The sequence below is a fragment of the Papio anubis genome, chromosome 9 (assembly GCF_008728515.1).
Source record: "Papio anubis isolate 15944 chromosome 9, Panubis1.0, whole genome shotgun sequence".
Taxonomy (NCBI): Eukaryota; Metazoa; Chordata; class Mammalia; order Primates; family Cercopithecidae; genus Papio; species Papio anubis.
This window is the reverse complement of record NC_044984.1, coordinates 7,167,076-7,187,947: the sequence shown is the minus strand read 5'-3', so window position 1 is coordinate 7,187,947 and position 20,872 is coordinate 7,167,076. Positions and strand designations below refer to the sequence as shown.

The 20,872-nt window shown below is 46.4% G+C and overlaps 1 protein-coding gene across 1 annotated transcript; it reads right to left on the bottom strand.

Annotated features, from left to right (window-relative positions):
* Positions 1–8,027: 8,027 nt before the first annotated feature.
* Positions 8,028–18,619, bottom strand: C1S (complement C1s). Its single transcript, XM_009180110.3, has 12 exons — positions 18,268–18,619; positions 17,207–17,372; positions 16,423–16,630; positions 16,032–16,209; positions 14,701–14,826; positions 13,790–13,989; positions 13,096–13,249; positions 12,433–12,548; positions 11,944–12,022; positions 11,292–11,420; positions 10,540–10,614; positions 8,028–9,213 (listed from the first exon to the last, which is right to left on the bottom strand). Exons 2-12 carry the CDS (start codon positions 17,209–17,211, stop codon positions 8,417–8,419), a joined length of 2,067 nt encoding a protein of 688 aa, XP_009178374.3. The 5' UTR covers positions 17,212–17,372; positions 18,268–18,619; the 3' UTR covers positions 8,028–8,416.
* Positions 18,620–20,872: the final 2,253 nt, after the last annotated feature.

Genomic DNA, 20,872 nt, shown 5'->3' with positions numbered 1-20,872 from the left:
GATGTCAAAAAAAAAAAAAAAAAAAAAAAACTTGAAAGAAGACTAACCCGGGCAACATAGTGAGATTCCATCATTACAAAAAAATTAAAAATTAGCTGGACATGATGATGTGTGCCCGTGGTCCCAGCTACTCAGGAGGCTGAAACAGGAGGAATGCTTGAGCCCGGGAATTCGAGGCTGCCGTGAGCAATGATAGCGCCACTGCACTCCAGCCCATGACCACTGAGGTAGGAGGAAAACCTGGGGAGTTTAGTACTCAGAAGCCAAGGAAAGAAAGTGCATCGAGGTGGAGATAAAGACTGAGGATCCATCCTTGCATGGAGCAGTGTCAGAGTCATTGGTGACCCAGAAAAGCACAGTATGGTGGAATGATAGTGGGAAAAGCCAGAGCAGAGCTGGAGAGAGACTGGGAGAATAGGAACTGGAGACAGGGTACAATCAATTATTTTAAGGAATTTGCTGCAAACAGAAACAAATAAATAGGGAAAGCTGTTGGAGGAATTGTGGTCAAGAGAAGTCTATTTAAATTTGGAGGAATTACAACGTGTTTACATACTGATGGGAATTACACAATAGGGAGGGAAATGGTGATGGTGGGTGGGGGTGGGTAGAGATGGAATCGAGTTGGAAGCATGGATAAGTCACCAATGGGTAAGTTAACACACAGGCCAGCTGAGTGTAAGGGAACAGATGCCGGTATTCCAGTAGATGTAGTGGTGGTAAAAGCTCTCTTCTAGGCTTCATGTGTCTTGGTGAGGTAGAAAATAAGGTCATCAGCTGAGAATGAGGACGGAGAATTTCAGGGGTGTGAGAAGAGAGAAGAAATGAAATAGTCCTCTGGGACAGTGGGATTGAGAATGGATTAGGGAATTTTGATTGCCTGGGAGCATGAAGGGTTCATTTGAGACTCATGGCCAACAATTAAAAGGGAGACAGTTGTTCTTTTGTGAGACACTCTCACCTTTTTTGAGACAGTTGTGAGAGCTTGTGTGTTTTCCCCCAGCCACTAGCAGCCATACCAGTTCAGGCATAGAGGAGGCAGGGTTTTATTATGTCAAGTGAGCATATTGAAACCAAAGAAGAGCCAGATGTGGTGGCTCATCCCTACAATCCCAGCACTTTGGGAGGCCAAGGAGAGAGGATTGCTTGAGGCCAAGAGTTCAAGACCAGCCTGGGCAACATAGCAAGATCCTGTCTCTACAAACAAATTAAAAAGTAACCAGGTGTGGTGGTGCATGCCTGCAGTCTCGGGGTCTCGGGAGGCTGAGGTGTGAGGACCCCTTGAGTCCAGGAGTTTGGGGTGGCAGTGAGCTGTCATTATACCACTGTACTCCAGCCTGGACAACAGAGTGAGGAAAGAAAAAGAAAAGAAAAGAAAAGAAAAGAAAAGAAAAGAAAAGAAAAGAAAAGAAAAGAAAAGAAAAGAAAAGAAAAGAAAAGAAAAGAAAAGAAAAGAAAAGAAGGAAGGAAGGAAGGAAGGAAGGAAGGAAGGAAGGGAAGGAAGGAAGGAAGGAAGGAAGGAAGGAAGGAAGGAAGGAAGGAAGGAAGGAAGGAAAGGAAGGAAGGAAGGAAGGAAGGAAGGAAGGAGGAAGGAAGGAAGGAAGGAAGGAAGGAAGGAAGGAAGGAAGGAAGGAGGAAGGAAGGAAGGAAGGAAGGAAGGAAAGAAAGAAAGAAAGAAGGAAGGAAGGAAGGAAGGAAGGAAAGAAGGAAGGAAGGAAGGAAAGAGAAAGAAAGAAAAAGAAAGAAAGAAAGAAAGAAAGAAAGAAAGAAAGAAAGAAAGAAAGAAAGAAAGAAAGAAAGGAAGGAAGGAAGGAAGGAAGGAAGGAAGGAGAAAGGAAAGAAGGAAAGAAAGAGAAAGGAAAGAAGGAAAGAAAAAAGAAAAGAAAGGGAAGAAAGGAAGAAAGGAAGGAAGGAAGGAAGGAAAAGAAAGAAAGAAAGAAAGAGAAAGAAAGAAGAAGAAAAGAGAGAAAGAGGGAGGGAGGGAGGGAAGAAGGAAGGGAGGAAGGGGAAGGGAAGAGAGGGAAGGAAAATAACAGACATGCAGGAAAAAAGTCATATTTTCAGAGGATAGATGATGGCAGTGAGGACAGCACAGGACACCAAAAGGAGGGCAAGCCACCAAGGACCGGGTAAAGAGACCTGAAAGGCTTTGGGCCACTTAAGGCAAACTCAGACAACTTCATAAATTGCTGGAAAAAAATTCTACATAAATTGTACCACAATTATGTGACAGAGCAGGTAAATGTCTCACGTGACCGTGTGAAGAGACCACCAAACAGGCTTTGTGGGAGCAACAAGGCTGTTTATTTCACCTGGGTGCAGGCGGGCTGAGTCCAAAAAGAGAGTCAGCAAAGAGTGGTGGGATTATCATTAGTTCTTATAGGTTTTAGGATAGGCGATGGAATTAGGAGCAATGTTTTGCGGGCAGGGGGTGGATCTCACAAAGTACATTCTCAAGGGTGGGGAGAATTACAAAGAAACTTCTTAAGGGTGGGGAGAGATTACAAAGTACATCGATCAGTTAGAGCAGGGCAGAAACAAATCACAGTGGTGGAATGTCATCAGTTAAGCCTCTTTTCACTTCTCCTGTGGATATTTAGTTGCTTCAGGCGATCTGGATGTACACAGGGGATATGATGGCTTAGCTTGGGCTCAGAGACCTGACAGTAAAGGTCATCTAGGTCCAACCTAGGTGGTCAATGTTTTCCAAAATCTCTCCTCAGGGAGTCTCTGTCAAGCCTTTTGGGGTCAGCCCTGCCCCACGCAACTGACCTCTGCTTGTCCCTGTGAGCAGATCAAATTCTCCCTTTGGGGTCTTCTTCAGTTCTACTCAGGTCTCACAGCACTCACCTGCTGTGGCCCCAGGCTTCTCTGCTGTCCTGACTTCTCCCCCAACTAGTGCTCAGGTGCTTTTTTTGCTTTCATCCCTGCTTCCGTGCATTTTTATTCCGTGAATTTTTATTTCTGTCATTTTTGTTTGTTTGTTTTTGAGATGGAGTCTCGCTCTGTCACCCAGGCTGGAGTGCAGTGGCCTGATCTAGGCTCACTGCAACCTCCGCCTCCCGGGTTCAAATGATAATCCTGCCTCAGCTTGCTGAATAGCTGGGACTACAGGTGCCCGCCATGATGCCTGGCTAATTTTGTACTTTTAGTAGAGACAGGGTTTCACCGTGTTAGCCAGGATGGTCTCGATCTCCTGACCTCGTGATCTGCCCGCCTCGGCCTCCCAAAGTGCTGGGATTACAGGTGTGAGCCACCACGCCTGGCTCTATTTCTGTGAATTTTTATTCTAGCCATCCTCTTTTATTTTTTCTGTTAAAAACCTTAAGTTCTTCTTGCTTTCTGTCTAAGAGAGATCAAGAAACATTTTCATTTTATCCATGAATAGGCAGATACCCAGAAAAACCTGAGCATATTATACCAAAAATATTTCACACTCAGTCCTTAAGCAATGAAGACAAAAGAAATAATTTGTTTCCACATTAAACCTAAAGGGAGATAGATACACAATGCAAACAGCCCATTTGGAGATGAGGCAGAATGCAATGGTTACAATCAGAATGAGCTCCTTCCTGGCAGCTGCAGGTCTTTTGCGTCCTTTGTAGTCCCTTGTAGAGGAAGAGAGATTTTTTTTTTTTTTTTTTTTTTTTGAGACGGAGTCTCGCTCTGTCTCCCGGGCTGGAGTTGCAGTGGCCGGATCTCAGCGCACTGCAAGCTCCGCCTCCTGGGTTCACGCCATTCTCCTGCCTCAGCCTCCCGAGTAGCTGGGACTACAGGCGCCCGCCACCTCGCCCGGCTAGTTTTTTGTATTTTTTAGTAGAGACGGGGGTTTCACCATGTTCGCCAGGATGGTCTCGATCTCCTGACCTCGTGATCCGCCCGTCTCGGCCTCCCAAAGTGCTGGGATTACAGGCTTGAGCCACCGCGCCCGGCTGAGATATTTTTTTAAAACAGATGCTCCCAAGGGCTGGGCGCGGTGGCTCAAGCCTGTAATCCCAGCACCTTGGGAGGCCGAGATGGGTGGATCACGAGGTCAGGAGATCGAGACCATCCTGGCTAACACGTTGAAACTCCGTCTCTACTAAAAAAAATACCAAAAAAAACTAGCCGGCGACGTGGCGGGCGCCTGCAGGCCCAACTACTCCGGAGGCTGACGCAGGAGAATGGCGTAGGCCCCGGAGGCGGAGCTTGCAGTGAGCTGAGATCCGGCCACTGCACTCCAGCCTGGGCGACAGAGCCAGACTCCGTCTCAAAAAAAAAAAAAAAAACAAAAACAGATGCTTCCATTCAGGAAACTAGGTCCATCAGAGACTTTCCCTGTAGGTTTGCTTTGGGGGGTTCCCCCATTGTGGTTCTTGTTACCACAACTTCATGTCCCTCAATATGTCCAGTCTCTGCTTTTCTCTGGTTCAAGGGTGGACATACCCAAAATCAATTTCCTCTTACGACAACTGAGAGAAGCTGGATCTTTCCAATGTGTCTTTTTACGATCGTAAGAGAAAATTGAAAAGGGTGGACTACAAAAATTTGGCAAGAAGGAAATCTTTGTAGTGATGGAATTGTTTCATATCTTGACTGCAGAGGTGCTTACATGACTCTCCAATGTAGTAAAATAACACAAAACTACCCATGCACATTGTACCACCATAAGTTTCCTGGTTTAGATATTGTACTGTAGTTACCTAAGACGTAGCCATTAGGAGAAACAGCACCTCTCTGTACTAACTTTGCAACTTCTTGTGAATATGTCAAAAGAAAAGGAGTTTTGTTAAATCATTATTTTAATAACCATGGCAGAGTTTGTGGATTTGATCACGATTAAATAAAGTTATATCGTGTGTGTGTGTGTGTGTGTGTGTGTGTGTGTGTGTGTGTGTGTGTCTGAGATGGAATCTCACTCTGTTGCCCAGGCTGGAGTGCAGTGGTGCCATCTTGGCTCACTGCAATCCCAGGTTCAAGCGATTTTCCTGCCTCAGCCTCCCGAGTAACTGGGATTACAGGCACATGTTGCCACACCTGGCTAATTTTTGTATTTTTAGTAGACAGGGTTTCACCATGTTAGTTAGGCTGGTCTTGAACTCCTGACCTCAGGTGATCCACCCATCTTGGTCTCCCAAAGTGCTGAGATTACAGGCATGAGTCACCACACCCAGCCTCATATTTTCAATTTTTAAAATAATAACCAATATGCAGGAAAAAAGTCACATTTCCACAGTGTATGTTTCTGATTCTAGCAGTCACTGTAAAGGAAATTTTAGAGTCCCAGGATCCCTTCTAGCCCTTTCTGGGCTGGTCCAGTTTCAAGTAAGTTCCTTTGCTTCAAGTCCTCTTGACCACTGGACATTGTCTTTCCTCCCTGGCATGAGCTGCTGACCCACCAGTCCATTTTCTTCTGACCAAAGAAAAATGACAATTCACCTTCTTTAAAAGCTAACTATTTTCTCTGGGAGCGGTGGCTCACACCTATAATCCCAGCACTTTGGGAGGCCAAGGCAGGCGGATCACCTGAGGTCAGGAGTTCGAGATCAGCCTGGCCAACACGGTGAAACCCCGTCTCTACTAAAAATACAAAATTAGCTGGGCGTGGTGGCACATGCCTGTAATCCCAGCTACTTGGGAGGCTGAGGCATGAGAATCGCTTGAACCTGGGAGGCGGAGGATGCGGTGAGCCGAGATCACACCATTGCACTCCAGCCTGAGCAACAAGAGTAAATCTCTGTTGCACCACCAAAAACACAAAAAAAACCAAAAAAAACAAAACACTGTTTTCCTGAGTTTCAGAAGAAGCGGACATACGTTCCCCACTAACTTGTAAGGTACTATGGTGGATACCCTTTAAACACAATGAATGACCTTCTAGCCCCTCTAGGCCCTGGTGATGAGCTCTTCCCAGCTCTGAAGTCTCTGATGATGATTCATTTAGATCATCTCCCTGAGCCTCTGATGATGATTCATTTAGCTCTTCTCCCTGCCATTCACCCACAGAAATGACCTTGCAGCACAGTCAATGATCCAAAACCCATGCCCGTCACGCTGTACAAGGTGGCAGCAAAGAGGGAAAGTCTTCACCGATACCTCAGCCCATCAGCAAGGGCAGAACCCAAATAGACTGGTGATTCTCTGAGAGGAATGAACTTCCTTTTTCTGTTACTTGTCAGATTCCAGGTTAAAGTTTTGCTCTTACCCCAAGTATAAAAAAAGAAGAAAAATATCTCTATCACAGATCATGTTTCTAAATCTTAATATTTCTCCAATGCCTTTTTATCTCTAGAAGAATCCTCCTCTCACCGAAACACTCTCGCCCAGGCCACACTGTCACTTCCATTGCCCCTGCAATGACAGGAAGTGTGAGGAGGCGGCTACGAGGCATACAGTTCAGGGGTGACACAGTGACTTTATGCTGCTTGGTTGACGATATAATCCTCCCAGAGGCTTCCTGTTGTAATTCCCTTCAATTCTTCAGGCCCTTCAATTAGAGTTCCTCTGGTTACCACATCGTGTTTACCCTCCGGTCTAAGGTCAGCTTTTGAATTTAGCCCTCTTGGTCTATGGAATATCAAAGTCCATTCTTGATGGGCCCAAACAAACCGTTTTTTGGCTTCTGGTAAAAACTGCCCTCCTGAAAGCCACGTGTCACATCGAACAGGTCAGACTCCCCCCTCAGCTCTTCTCAGACCTCTGCTTTCCTAAGACACCCTGTTAGGGCAACCGCCATCCTGAGAGAGTTCTCCTGTCCTCAGTTTGTAAAATGCTAAGTCTCTATTCTGTAGTCATTTCTCATCAGTAATCATTCTTTGGGAGGAGGAATATTTTCTTTTCCTTCCCCTAGAAAATAGAAGGGAGAGGCCGGGCGCGGTGGCTCAAGCCTGTAATCCCAGCACTTTGGGAGGCCGAGACGGGTGGATCACAAGGTCAGGAGATCGAGACCATCCTGGCTAACATGGTGAAACCCCATCTCTACTAAAAAATACAAAAAACTAGCTGGGCGAGGTGACGGGCGCCTGTAGTCCCAGCTACTCGGGAGGCTGAGGCAGGAGAATGGCGTGAACCCGGGAGGCGGAGCTTGCAGTGAGCTGAGATCCGGCCACTGCACTTCAGCCTGGGCGACAGAGCAAGACTCCGTCTCAAAAAAAAAAAAAAAAAGAAAATAGAAGGGAGAGTTTAGGAGTCCATCCTCACCGAGATTTTCTGCTATGTCATCTTGGTACAGAGTTCAATCTAATGAAAACATTGTCACAAATTGATCAAAACCACCAGGAAAGCAGACAAGAGCATGCTCAATTTCTGTAGTTTTTCTTTTTTGTTGTCATAATATTGCATGATACAAGTGAGTATTAAAGGAAAATTAACTTTCAGTTGACATATTGAAAAACATTATACTTAAAGAAGATCTTAAACAGCCAACTCAAACTATTGTACATGGACTTCTGAATAAGTTGGGAGTTTTTTGTTTTGTTTTGTTCGAGACAGTGTCTCATTCTGGTTGCCTAGGCTGGAGTACAGTGGCATGATCACAGCTCACTGCAGCCTTGACATCCTGGGCTCAAGCGATCTTCCCACCTCAGCCTCCTGAGCAGCTGGGACTAAGGCATGCACCACCATGCCTAGCTAATTTTTATTTTTTGTTTTTGTAGAGACAAGGTCTCCCTATGTTGCTCACACTGGTCTTGAACTCCTGGGCTCAAGTGATCCTCCCACCCCAGCCTCCCAAAGTGTTGGGATCACAGGTGTGAGCCATGCACCCGATGGGATTTAATGAGTTTCTTTTTTTTTTTTTTTTCAGGTAAATATTAATGAGTTTCAAAAGCAGAATATGATGCCTAACACTGGCAATCTTCGTACTAATCCACAATATTCAGTAAATCTCAGTTGGAAGAGAGAAGAAAAGCTGAATTCTCTGTTTTCATGACAATTAAATTAAATATAAATTACTAGATGCCCAATTTCAGTGACATAACAGCCTTCTCATCCCACTCCCCTTCTATAATTCTGAGGGTTTGGTGTGGAATGAGGTAAGTCAGCCAAAATTTGCTTATAAACATACTTTATTGTACATAGACAGTGGATACTGAGAATGATCAAGTAAATGGAATTTTGAACAGGTAAAGAGGAAACAAAGAATTAAGGTATCCCTGTGGAATAGTGCAAGATAGGAGTGCCCCACCCATAGTGTTATCTACAATAGGTACTCAAGGGAAAGGACCCCAAGGAGTTAGACTAAAAATGTATGACCAGCACAATTCTATGATCAAACTCTACCTCTCTACTTCCAGCCAGGCATCTCAACAATCAAGTTCTATTTAAATCATTCGCTCGTGTCTTCCTTTAGTCATGATGAAATAATGAGAATATCATAAGGAACAGAAGGCAATGCATTGGTCATGCCCCTTGGAGAGGCTGGTGGGATGTATCCGGATTAATCCTTACTGGGGGTGCTATTTTCCTGCATAGTCTTCTTTATCCAGTCAACATAGTTCTGTACCCGTGTGTAGAGCCCATAGGTCCCACACTGGGGCCCCCAGGACACCAGGCCAGCTACATAGAATTTGGTCTTGTCATTGGGATCCTGTACAGCAAAGGCCCCACCACTGTCCCCTTTACAGCTATCCATGCCCTTCTCTCCTCCAGCACAGATCATGTTAGGAGTGAAAACATAGGCCCCTGCATCTGCTTTGGGGTTTTCCACTTTCACTTCTCTACACTTTCTTAAAGGAGCTACAGGTAACCTTGCCGCTTTGAGGCGAAGAGCGCGATCTCTCTTCTCTGTTCGGCCCCAGCCTGCGATCAGTCCCAGGTCCCCATCCATGAGGTTGTAGTCAGAAGAGGTGCCTGGTAGGCAGATGGGGGCGATGGTGGGTCCCATTTTCACTGGGTCTTTCAGCTGCACCAGTGCAATGTCATTATCAAAATTTGTTCGTGCTTCTGGGACTTCCAGCAGCTTCCATCCCGGATGAATAAACACACGCTCAGAAGTCAGCATCTTGGATTTTGCCAGCCGTGAGGTCTGCACTGAGGTGGACCCAACATACATTGTTGGCTCCTGGTTTCCCTCCACAACATGAGCTGCCGTCAGCACCCAGTACTCATCAATGAGCGCTCCACCAGCCCACGGGTTGTCAAAGAAGACTTGCCAGGGGAAGTTTTTAATATCTGCATCGGATCCGCCAATTATCCTCTGTTTTCCTTCAAAAGGTTCTCTGGGGACTCCACAGACTAGGAAGGAATAAAAAAAAAAAAAAAAAAAAAAACACGGGGAAGGAGCAAGAAATGATACTGGCTTCCTGCAAATCCTCCAACCACTCAAAGAATTTTACCTGCTAGGTTGCAGGGTTCTCTAGTACAAAATGGTCAATCCTATTTGGTCAACAAGCTCAATACCTGACCCACCCTGGTCTTACCTAAACACCCCGCTTTGCCGATGTCATAGCAGGCTCATGGCAGAGCTCAGTTAACCAGAGGCAGTGTGTGAATCACTGAGTCCAGATGCACTGGTGCCTCACGCTATCCACAGTGTGACCCACAGCCCCTCTGGAGGCAGGGGTCCCCCTTGCACCTCCCAACTCGGCATGTGAGGCCAGCGCCCAAACAAGAGCCAGTGCTGGAAACCCTTTTCTCACACAGATGGTGGAGGAGGGAAGCTTTCTGCCTTCTTCAGATGCCCAGATCAAACTTTAATCGCCTTATTTACTGGAGTCCTAGTTGCACCTGAGTCCCTCCTAGTAAACCACAGGTCAGCCTAGGCAGTAGAGAGGGGGTCCCTTCTTTGGCCTTGACCTCTCACTCCCAGTGACTGGTGCCATTACCATTCAGTTATACTAATAACTGAATTCAAGTGAAGCTGCTTACCTAAATCCCTTGCTAGACAGCCTGGAGGGACTCCAAGGTGAGCACAACAGGCTTTGGACTTAGACACACCTGGGCTCAAAGCCTGCCTTCGCAACTTGCTAACTCTGCGAACTTGCACCCACCCATTGACCTGTCAAATGAGACTAATGACACCTAGCTCACGGGGCTGTTACAAGGACATGAATGAGATAATAAACACAACAAATAAACTGGGTCTTTGGTTCTCAGTAACAACCAGGATGGTCTTCATCCTACTGGATTTGCCCCAGCCTTCTGCTACCCAACTTTGATCTTCCTCGTTCCTTGAATTCCTTGATATCTTGCTGCCATATAAACTTTTAATATAATAACTAGGTTATTTAACTAGTCTTGTTTCCGGATGTTGATTACTCACTCTCAGTTTTCAGGCCCTGTTTTTAGCAGTTCTGTATCTTCTTGTTGCAGCTACATTACCAGACACCAACTGTCGCTGGCTGACGCTTATATTTCCTTGCAGTCGGCCTGGCTTCAGTGTAGCTGAGGAGGTTCCCCACAGCCCCGACAGCCCACGGCACAGTGCTACTGCCACCTCACTGAGCTGGACTCTGGCAGGCCACTGTTCAGTCCTTTCCCAAGAGGGTTACAGCTGCTTTCAGAAGGTGACTCCCATTCACCCATGCCTATCATCTCTCCCCAAGCCTCAGCCCTCCTTACCTGGAACGCATTTCGGCAGCTCTGGGCTCAGCGCCTCATTCACCCAGCTCCCATTACTAGCACAGTGATACTGCCCTGGAATAGCACAGAGAACACAGGCCACACTCACTACCGCATCTTCCCTCCCTCTTCCATTCCCCTACAGCCCGCCCCATTCCTTCAGAGCCTCAGCTCCTCTGGGATTCAAGTAGTAAATCAGATTAAATCAGCCAGAAAAAAATTATCTTCCTCCAAACAATCTCTCAGGCCTCTAGCCCACCAGGGGAGACAAAGGGAACATCTCCAAAGCAGAAGGAAAGAAGGCATTGGGAAAGTGGGAAAATAAAATACAAAGCAATGCAGAGAATGTATAGTGTCTCATCCAGCCCTTCATCTAGCACGACCAAAGCCTCTACATCAAGAAAGCCAGTCAGTGTAGCTTGCTGTCTTGAAGAGGGAGGCATTGCTCCTGTGGGTTTTACATGAAATAACTGGTCCAAAGGTGGGTAATCCCATGAAATGGATGTTGTAGGGGAATTCCTGCAGCAGCTGTGAAGCTGAGCTGGTGACCTCTATGATTCCCTGTGACTGGTGCTGCCCTGAGCGTGCCCTGCTCCATATGAAAACTGTATCTTTGGATGAAGCCAAGGGGATGAACAATGTCTGTCCTATTGCCTTCATTTGTCTCCAAACTCTCTCTGGCACAGACAGATTATGCTATTCACCCTCCAACACCTACTCACTCTCTCTCTTCTCCAGTAGAAGAAACCTACCATTTCCTCCATTTTCCATGTAGTAATAGGGCTCCTCACAAGTGTAGCGGGTGACAGAACCAAACAAAGTGCTCTCTGGGTCTTCAACTTTACCATTCTCAATGGATTCAGGAATGCCGCAGTCCACAGCTACCAGACGAAGGAAGGAGAGTGATGGTCAGGACAGCCACTTCCTCCAAGGAGGAGTCATGGGGCCAGTTTCATCCTCACTGCTTCCCCACCCCATATCCACAGGCACACATGGGATGAACCTCCCCACACCAGCCTCTCTGTGGCCATCCTCCCCAACTGGCAATTCTCAGGTCTCTGGCCCACTGAGATGCCAACTCAGATGGCCCCATGAAAGCCGTAGTGAAGAGCCTGGTTCTCAGCGATTGGTGAAGGCCCAGTGGAAGCCACAAATGCACCCACATGGGGCTATTAACTTGACCTATCCCATAGCCCCTTTCTTGGAAAGAAACTTGCCGATCTAGTTGGCCTGGGAACAGATTCGGGGCTGGACTAGAAAAGCCTCCATGACTGGCTTCCCTTCAAAAACCCAACCCACTCCCTCCATGCCTAAGAGGAAACCATGCATCTGAATTTGGATGTGCTGATCTTTCCATTCTCTCTGAGAGAAAAAGAAAGACTTCCACTTTGAAGAGACACGTACGTTGACATTTCAGTTTGGAATTACTCCACTTTCCATTGCTTTGACAAGTCGAATGGAAAGATGTTGCACCAACACGTCCCTGGAGAATAACAAACATCACCACTTATTTCTGAAGAGAGATATGGGAAACCAAAATCAAAACTGGAATTGATCTCTGGCCTTGGATCAATGAGGAGTCCTCACCACAAGAAGCTTGGGAACATCTTAGCAGACTGACCCAAAGCACCCAGGAGATGAGGCTGACAGACAGCTCTGCCCCAATGTGTCAACTCCCCTTCCCCAAGAAGACTGAAGGCAGAGAGAGAATGCCAAGCTGGCCAGGGAGCTCCATGACTCACAAGGGAGAACTACAGATCTTAAGCTGTCGTGTTTATGGGAAAGGCGTTATACCTTGATCACACACTTACGTTGGTAAACAACTGGACAATTTCAGTCTGCTCATCCTGATCTGGGGCCAGGGATTGGGGAGAAGCCAAGATGGTACTTTACCTCCACAACTTCAAACCCATCCAGACAGGTTATCCGCACCACATCTCTAAACACATATTTTGCCTTCGCAGGCTCCCAAACAGAAGTGGGAGTTTCTTCTTTAGGACAGGGGATTGCTTGAAAGAACAGAAATTGGGGCAAGAAAAAAATGTTACTAAATAGTTGAAGACTCTCATTCTATTTACATCATTCTCACACTTTCTAAAATCATCCAGTTGTCCTCATTCCTGATGCTTAACATTCCAATACAGCAGATGTCTAAAATCATATGGCATTACCAACTAACCACCCCCAAGCTGTCTGCACTCTCAGGTCTAGTTAAAGGATTACTAGGGGTTGAGGCATTCCTAGCAACCATTGACTGGTTTAGATTTTCCTGAGGAAGTGAAGAATCTCAGGATACTATCAGAACAACAATCTATCTGTTTTTTAAATTATTGTTGCTTTGTTTTTGTTTTGTTTTAGAGACAAAGTTTTGCTCTGTTGCCCAGAGTGGACTCAGACTCCTACTTCCTGGGCTCAAGGGATCCTCCTGCCTCAGCCTCCCCTGGTAGCTGAGATCACAGGTGCTTCCAGTGTGCCTGGATCATCTACCTGCTTTGATCCCACATTGTTTGGGGACTTTGGTATCACCAACCAAAGAGGTACTTCTAGGTTACTCACGATCTCCATGGTAGCGAAGTTTCCAGCCCTTGTTTTGCCCTGTTAGATCAGTTTGGAAGATGATATCAAGAACATTACTCTTGGTTTCAATATTTAGTGGCCCAGGGAATCCATGACCGCAGTAAGGACCAAATTGCTGATCTCCTGCAACAAACTGAACGAAATGATGAAATCAGAAGAGGGAAAGAACTAAAGGAAAGAGGTAAAATTGGAAGATGGGAGATAAAAATAAGAGAGGCATTGAATGTCACATAAAATAAGAAGAAGGAAAATAAGGGTCAGGAGAAAAGATAATTTTATCTTCAGGCTGATTGCAGTGGCTCACGCCTATAATCCCAGCACTTTGGGAGGCTGAGGTGGGAGCATTGCTTGAGGTCGGGAGTTTCAGGCCAACCTGAGCAACATAGCAAAACCCTATCTCTGTAAATAAATAAATAAATAAATAAATAAACAACAATAAAAATATTAGCTGGGTATGGTGGCACACGCCTGTGGGCCTAGCTATTCAGGAGGCTGAGGTGGGAGGCTTGCTTGAGTCCAAGAGGTCAACGCTACAGTGAGCCGTGCTTGCACCACTGCACTCCAGCTTGAGCAAAAGAGCAAGACCCTGTCTCAAACAAAATTTTTCTTTGTCTTCAGGGAGAGATCTCTTTGTGTAAGTTGAGGGTGGGGGTATTAATCAACCATCACACACAACTAAACCGTCAAGGCAGTTTCCCTCTGAGTCAGCTGGTTCCACATCAAAATCTTCTCTCCGCACAGTCACCACCACTTGGAACCCTTCCTCCAGCCGGATCTGGTATTCACACCTTGAGTTCTCTGGATACGGTTTGGGATAATTGGGACTTGCAATCTCCCCAGTCAGTGCAGTGAATACATCCCCACTGCAATTAACTAAGAGAGAAAAAGTGAAAGGGAGAATCAAATACGGCGTCAAACAAAGGAATTCCTGCACTATTCTATGATTCCTTCTCTCAGAAACTGACAGTCCTCCATTCAAACTAACCTGAGATCCCCGCCCTAACTGGAGGGATGCAGCAATTACACATGCAGTAGATATCAGCAGGAACACCCAAGTCCTATTAGGTTTCCATCACTCTGCTTAGGATGGAGCCTTTCCTGGTTATGAACAGCCCCCAGTAGACTCTTTACAGACATCTATCTCTCTTCTCCAATTAACTAACTTTACCCTATAGTCTTATCTTCCTCCCTTCTTGTGGCTTCATCTCAGCTTATGAGTAACTAAGAATAGATGCCAATACTGAGTGATATAATGGACTCTGTGGACTCAGTGTGGGAGGAGGTTGAAAGGGGGGCGAGAAAACTGCACATTGGGTATAGTGTACACTGCTCGGGTAACAGGTACAATAAAATCTCAGAATTGACCACTAAAGAACTCATCCATGTAACCAAAAACCACCAGTACCCCCAAAACTATTGAAATTCTTTAAAATAATACATAAATAAATAAGTAAACTTAAAAATAAAAAAGAAATAAATGCCAAATGAAGGCTGGGCCTAACAGAAGTTGGAAGGGTGGACAAAGCCCTTTCAAAGTCATTCCAAATCCCAGGGAACATGCAACCCTCTTAACACCAAGCTCACCTCCACAATTCTTCATGTCATCATGGAGGAAGTATTCCGGGGGGCAGGAGCAGAAGTAACCACCAATGAAATTGTTGCAGAAGTGGCTACAAGGGGCATCTACAAAATCTGTGCATTCATTTATGTCTACAAAGAGTAGAGAGAGGCTGAGGTCAAGAACAAACACCAAGAAGGCAGAATGAGGTTAAACCTAAAACCATAAGGGTAAGAAAAAGTAGGAAGGGCCTGTTGCTTAAAGATCTCTCAAGGGATCACATGTCAGGCCAGTATTATTCTATATTACTCTCCTGACATATGATTCCAGAGTTGAACCCTACCACTACACAGCTATAAGGGAGCTCGTGTGTGCGTACGTGTGTGTGTGTGTGTGTGTGTGTGTATGTGACATAGCCTCACTCTCTCACCCAGGCTGGAGTGCAGTGGTGCGATCTCGGCTCACTGCAACCTCCACCTCCCGGGTTCAAGCAAGTCTCATGCCTCCACCTCCTGAGGAGCTGGGAACACAAGCACGCACCACAAACCTGGTTAATATTTTGTATTTTTAATAGATACAGGATTTCACCATGTTGGCGAGGCTGGTCTTTAACTCCTGGCCTCCAGTAATCCACCCGCCTCAGCCTCCCAAAGTGCTGGGATTACAGGCATGAGCCACCACGCCTGGCCTAGGGAGCTCTTAATGTCAGAGATCCTTGACTTTTCTCATGTACAGAGCGTTTCAGCTCCAGGGATGACGCTCTGCAAGGTAAACATCATGATGATGCCTTCTGCAGGGAGGAATCAGTACATTCATTGCTTTATATGATGTTGGTCCTTCTATCAAATCTAAACAATAGTTTGGCTTTATGAGATGTCCTAGCTTCATTTTAACCTGGAGAGAGATACAGAAGTACCCAGAATTTGAAGGTTTGAATGCCATATATTGAATGGGTTTAAATACTACACATTCCTCGTGTGATTCTTGGCAACTTATTAACTTTCCTAGTCTATATTTTCTTCATCTTTATATGGAGCAGATAACACCTACCTTGAAGGGTGAAAGTGACGATTGTGTTAAAATAGGAAAAATCCCCGGCACATACCCAGTTTACAGTGGCTCTCAATAAATTACTGTGTATTATGTAATATGTGTTATTACCATTATCATCGTCACCACTAAGATGTGATCATGCATTTGAATTTCATAAAAGTGATTTATGGAGGGACTCAGGCCAAGTCAACACTTTTTGTATGAATTACAAACAGAATCCTCATTCAACGTGTTGCTCAGCGGATTTCTCACTTCTAATCTTTTAGCTGGGTCAATAAGGCACATGTAGAAGGGTGAGCCTTACCTGTGGCGACATAGTATGCAGCAAACTCCGTAAAACGCTCTTCATTGGAAAAGTCTGACTTAAAGATCACCTGGAGTTTGTTGTATGGGACTTGGAACTCTTCCACAATTGGAGAGTGGGGATTGTTACTGGTCCTCTGTCCACAGAGCCTCCCTTCTTCAATGTCTCCTGACATTATCTAAGAGAAGAGTCAACAGCAACAATAAAAAAGCTAGGAAAGGGTAATATTTTGGTATGGAGGTAAGAGAAGGGACAGAGAGAGTAGAACATTTATGCCCCTAGGACTTGACTTCAGTTCACTGTGAGTACAGGTGGCTCTCCCTCCCACATCCTTATTCCACTACCTCAGCCCTGGTCTTCTCTCTCTATTCTTTTCGTGCTTATAACATACCTGCACTGAGTCATACGCACAGTTCTCTGACAGCTCTATGTCCAGATGGGTGAAGTAGAGGTGAATCCCATACCCTTCAGGAACTTCTATGTCCCAAGATTTCTCTACCTCACTGGGGTATGCCTGAGGATAGTTAGGGGACAGGATCTCCCCATACATGGTAGGCTCAGCATAAACCCATGCCAAAAGGGAAAACAGGATAATGCACCTGAAAAAAAAGAGGCATAGATTGGCGGGTGACCCAGGCACTAGTAGCCTAGGACAGAAAGCGCTATTTGTCAGAGGCAGAAGAAAGAGGGAAGAAGATAGAGGTAGTCAGTCGGTCAGCCATGGGGGAGAATCTTAGGTCGGAATAAAGAAAAGGCCCAGGTCAAACCAAAACCCAGGCTTCAGATAAGAGCCCCCTTTTTTTTTTTTTTTTTTTTCCAGACAGGGTCTCACTCTGTCGCCCAGGCTGGAGTGCAGTGGTGCGATCTCAGCTCACTGCAGCCTTGACCTCCTGCGCTCAAGTGATTTTACTACCTCAGCCTTTTGAGTAGCTGGGACCACAGATGACACGCACCACACTGGGCTCTTTTTTTTTTTTTTTTTTTAATAGAGACAGGGTCTCCTTATGTTGCCCAGGCTGGTCTCAAAGTCCTGGGCTCAAGCAATGCTCCTGCCTCGGTCTCCTAAAGTGCTGGGATTGTAGGCGTGAGCCATCATGCCTGGCCCATGAGCACTTTTCTTGAGAAGATGAAGGGAATAGAGTCTGTGTAACCTCTGGAGACCCTTGATGACTTACCACATCTCTGGCGATTCGTCCGCCCTGGTGAGCTGCCTGTCTCTTGGTCCTGGCTTTCTGGACCTCGGGACTTTGGAGCCTAAGGGGTGGCAGGCCTGGCTGTATTTGTCTGACAAACACAGGCACCTTCTTTGGTGGTGTGGCGTCACCTGGGGCTCAGTGTCACCTTCAAAGGGATAACACACAGGTTAAACAGAGCCATATCACCAACATCGCCGCATGGCACCGGGCCCCTCACACCCTCCTTAGTTCAACTTCAACTAACTTTCTAGACTATAACTAAATTGTATCCTTCCCTCCTTGCTTCTCTGGACTTTCTCCTAATTTTTCTCCAAAGGAATCGAGTACTTTCTCCCGGTTTTCTTCTTCCTCTGTTGTCCTCCACCAGCCCCACCCCGATGGTATCAGTCTCTCTCCTGCCCTCAAGAACAATGCTCCCATTTCCACTCGGGTTTTCAGCAGTCTTCGCGCATCATGACCATCCATCTAGGACAGCCCCTCTTCTTTAACCATGATCTCCTTATCTCCTCAAGCAGCCCTGTCTGCTGTTTATCATTGCGTGCATCTCCGTTGATGCTCCCAACGCCCACGGATGGAGGCAGGAGCTTCTTTCACTAGGGGAAGTCAGGGGCCTTGGAACAAGCAGTCTGGGAAGGAAGTGCTGCCCCACTGAGACAGGGTTGCGTGAGGAAGGAGAAAAGGGACAGCCAAATGACAAGGAACATAAACACTTCCTACATTCGTTTTCCAGAGTTTCTTTGGGGTTTGTCCCTGCTGCCACCCCCGCTCCCCTGCCAACTTACTGAAAATATAAGCTATCTCCCCACAGTTCCTAGTAAAGTCTTGCTAAAATTGCTTTAACCCTGAAAACAGTGGTAGGTAAGGGGGTGAAGTAGGGGTGGATGGGGTGAGCCTAAGAGAAATAGGTTGCCTATATTCTGCCTTTTTTTTATGTTGCCTTTGTCAGCCCTCTATCACTGCCCCAAGCCCTCCTACGTGAAGTTCTCTGCCTTTCTTTCTTCCTGCATCAAAGCTCTGCTCGTCGTTTGTCAGGATTTTACCTTCAGAAGCTGGTAGGAGCAAGTGGGTCAGTCCCCTGTCTCCGGCCAGTGGGCATGCTGGGCAACCCCTCCGGCCCCCGGGGACAGCGGCACAGGGCCTTGACGCTCCCTCTGCAGGAACCTCCGGTCAGCCTCCCTGTCCGGGTTCTGTTCCTAAGAGTGTGCATGTCTGAAATTCCCTGATCTAAACAGAGGGGGCTGGGAGCCCATGACATAGGGAAAGAGTAACTCAGCCTTGATCTTGGAGCTCCCTCTGCTTTTGAAACAAGGATAGCATCCTCCTCCCAGGCCTGAGAGGCCTCTATCCAGGGCTCCAAGCGGGAAAGGAGGAATGGGGAATTTCACCGATTGCTTAATGCTATTTTTCAGCCAAAGGGCGTGTTTCTGAGTTTTCGGGGAAGTCAGGTGATTTGTGGGAAAAGGCGGGGATTGGTACCAGGGGAAAAAACCAAACCCAGAAAGCCCAGCCCTCCAAATGTGTGTGAATCATGAATTAAGAGAAAGTAGTTATCAGAAATGCAAGTCATCTCTGCTTTAAAGCAAATGTAATGGTTGATAATGACTTACACCGAGACCCAAGGTGGTATGGCGTGAGGCTTCCTCTTCATAACGTCCCTCCACATCCCTTCCAAACATCAAAATTCTACCCCCCAACTGAACCCCTTTTCAGATCAAACCCAGAGTCCCTTATCTATAACCCTTGGAGCCAGCTGTGTTTTGAAATTTTATAGATTTTTTAAGGCTATGTAGTCCATGGACCCAGTATTAGGTAATATCTCCTCCTCTCCCTCCCTTTATGGACCAGGATAACCCCCTATTAACAAACATTAAGATTTCTGCAGCTAAACAGATTGATCTGATGGTAAGTGGATAACTAAAGATGACAAATTCCATCAGTTCGGGTCAGGTTTTGTTGCCAAATTGAGTTTTAGTCCCAAACTTGGAAACAAACAAACAAAAAATGATAGCCAGGTGTTGTGACACACACCTGTAGTCCCAGCTACTCAGGAGGCTGAGGCACGAGGATCACTTGTGTCAGGGAGGTCGAGGCTGCGGAGGGCACCATTGTACTCCAGCCTGGGCAACAGAATGAAATCCCATTACAAAAAAAAAAAAAAAAGGAGAGAGAGACTTTGTTTTCAGAGTCCTTTGGATTTTTTTTTTTTTTTTTTTTGAGATGGAATCTCGCTCTGTCGCCCAGGCTGGAGTGCAGTGGCAGGATCTCGGCTCACTGCAAGCTCCGCCTCCCGGGTTCACGCCATTCTCCTGCCTCAGCCTCCCAAGTAGCTGGGACTACAGGCGCCCGCCACCTTGCCCGGCTAGTTTTTTTGTATTTTTTTAGTAGAGACGGGGTTTCACCGCTTTAGCCAGGATGGTCTTGATCTCCTGACCTCGTGATCCGCCCGCCTTGGCCTCCCAAAGTGCTGGGATTACAGGCGTGAGCCACGGCGCCCGGCCCCTTTGGATTTTAGAATTGCAGACAACGGAATGAGGGGCAGTGCCACTCCACAGAGCCTTCCCTGATCTCAGCTCCCCTTTATGCCCCTTTAGTTGACTCAGCACTGGGCCAGGAGCCAAAACACAGGCTCATGTCCTAGCTCTGCTCCTCACCAGAGGTAAGGCCTTAGGCTCATCATCTAACTTCCTGATTTCTTTTTTTTTTTTTTTTTAACCTGGCTCACTATTGACAGACCTAGTTTCTTCAACTATAAAACAAATCATATCAGTCCTGCCCACCCTACATGACTATCAGGTGGACCTAATGAAATAATTCGAGCAAACAAGCTTTGTACACTATGGTACCTAATAAATATACATGTTAAAAGGAAGAGAATCATGAGCCCATAAGGTCTCGGAAGGCAGGTGCTGGCTCTGATTCATCTTGGTATTGTCCACCATGTCTAGCAGCGTCATGCAGACCACAGATGTGCATGCAACCATCTGTGGCTCCCCTGGCTGCCCCGCATTCAAACCGCTTGGCCATATTTGAGGAGCTCCCCATCATATCAGTCTGGGGAACAGAGCCGACCTCCCAAGAAAGAAGACGCAGGCACAAGAAGGTGTCACCCCCACCCCCAGCAGCTCTGGAGCAGGCTAATTTGTAATCGCCTGAAGGGTTCTTCCTGCCTGATGCGTAGAGAAAACCAGTTCACTGAGACCGTGGTATTGCAGTAGAGAAAGAGTTTAACACAGAGCTAGCCAAGTGAAAGGATGGCAGTTTATTAATCAGATCAGTTTCCCCAAGAACTCACAGGCTAGGGTTCTTATGGATAATTTGGTGGGCAGTAGGAGCAGAAAATGGGTGCTACTGATTCATTGCAGATAAAATGATATGAGTGGAGAAAACAGACCTTGTGCACTAAGCTCACCTCTAGGTGGGGGCCACAGGACTAGTTGAGTCATGAATCATTTCAGAATGTAAAAGTCTGAAAAACATCTCAAAAGACTAATATTTGGTTTTACAATAGTGATGTTATCTATAGGAGCAATTGGGGAAGTCACAGATCTTGTGACCTCTGGCCACATGACTCCTCAGCAGTAAGGGATTATAGAAAGGCAAGCTAGGGGTCAATGGCTGGTCCTCGGTTAGCTACACCCACATCTT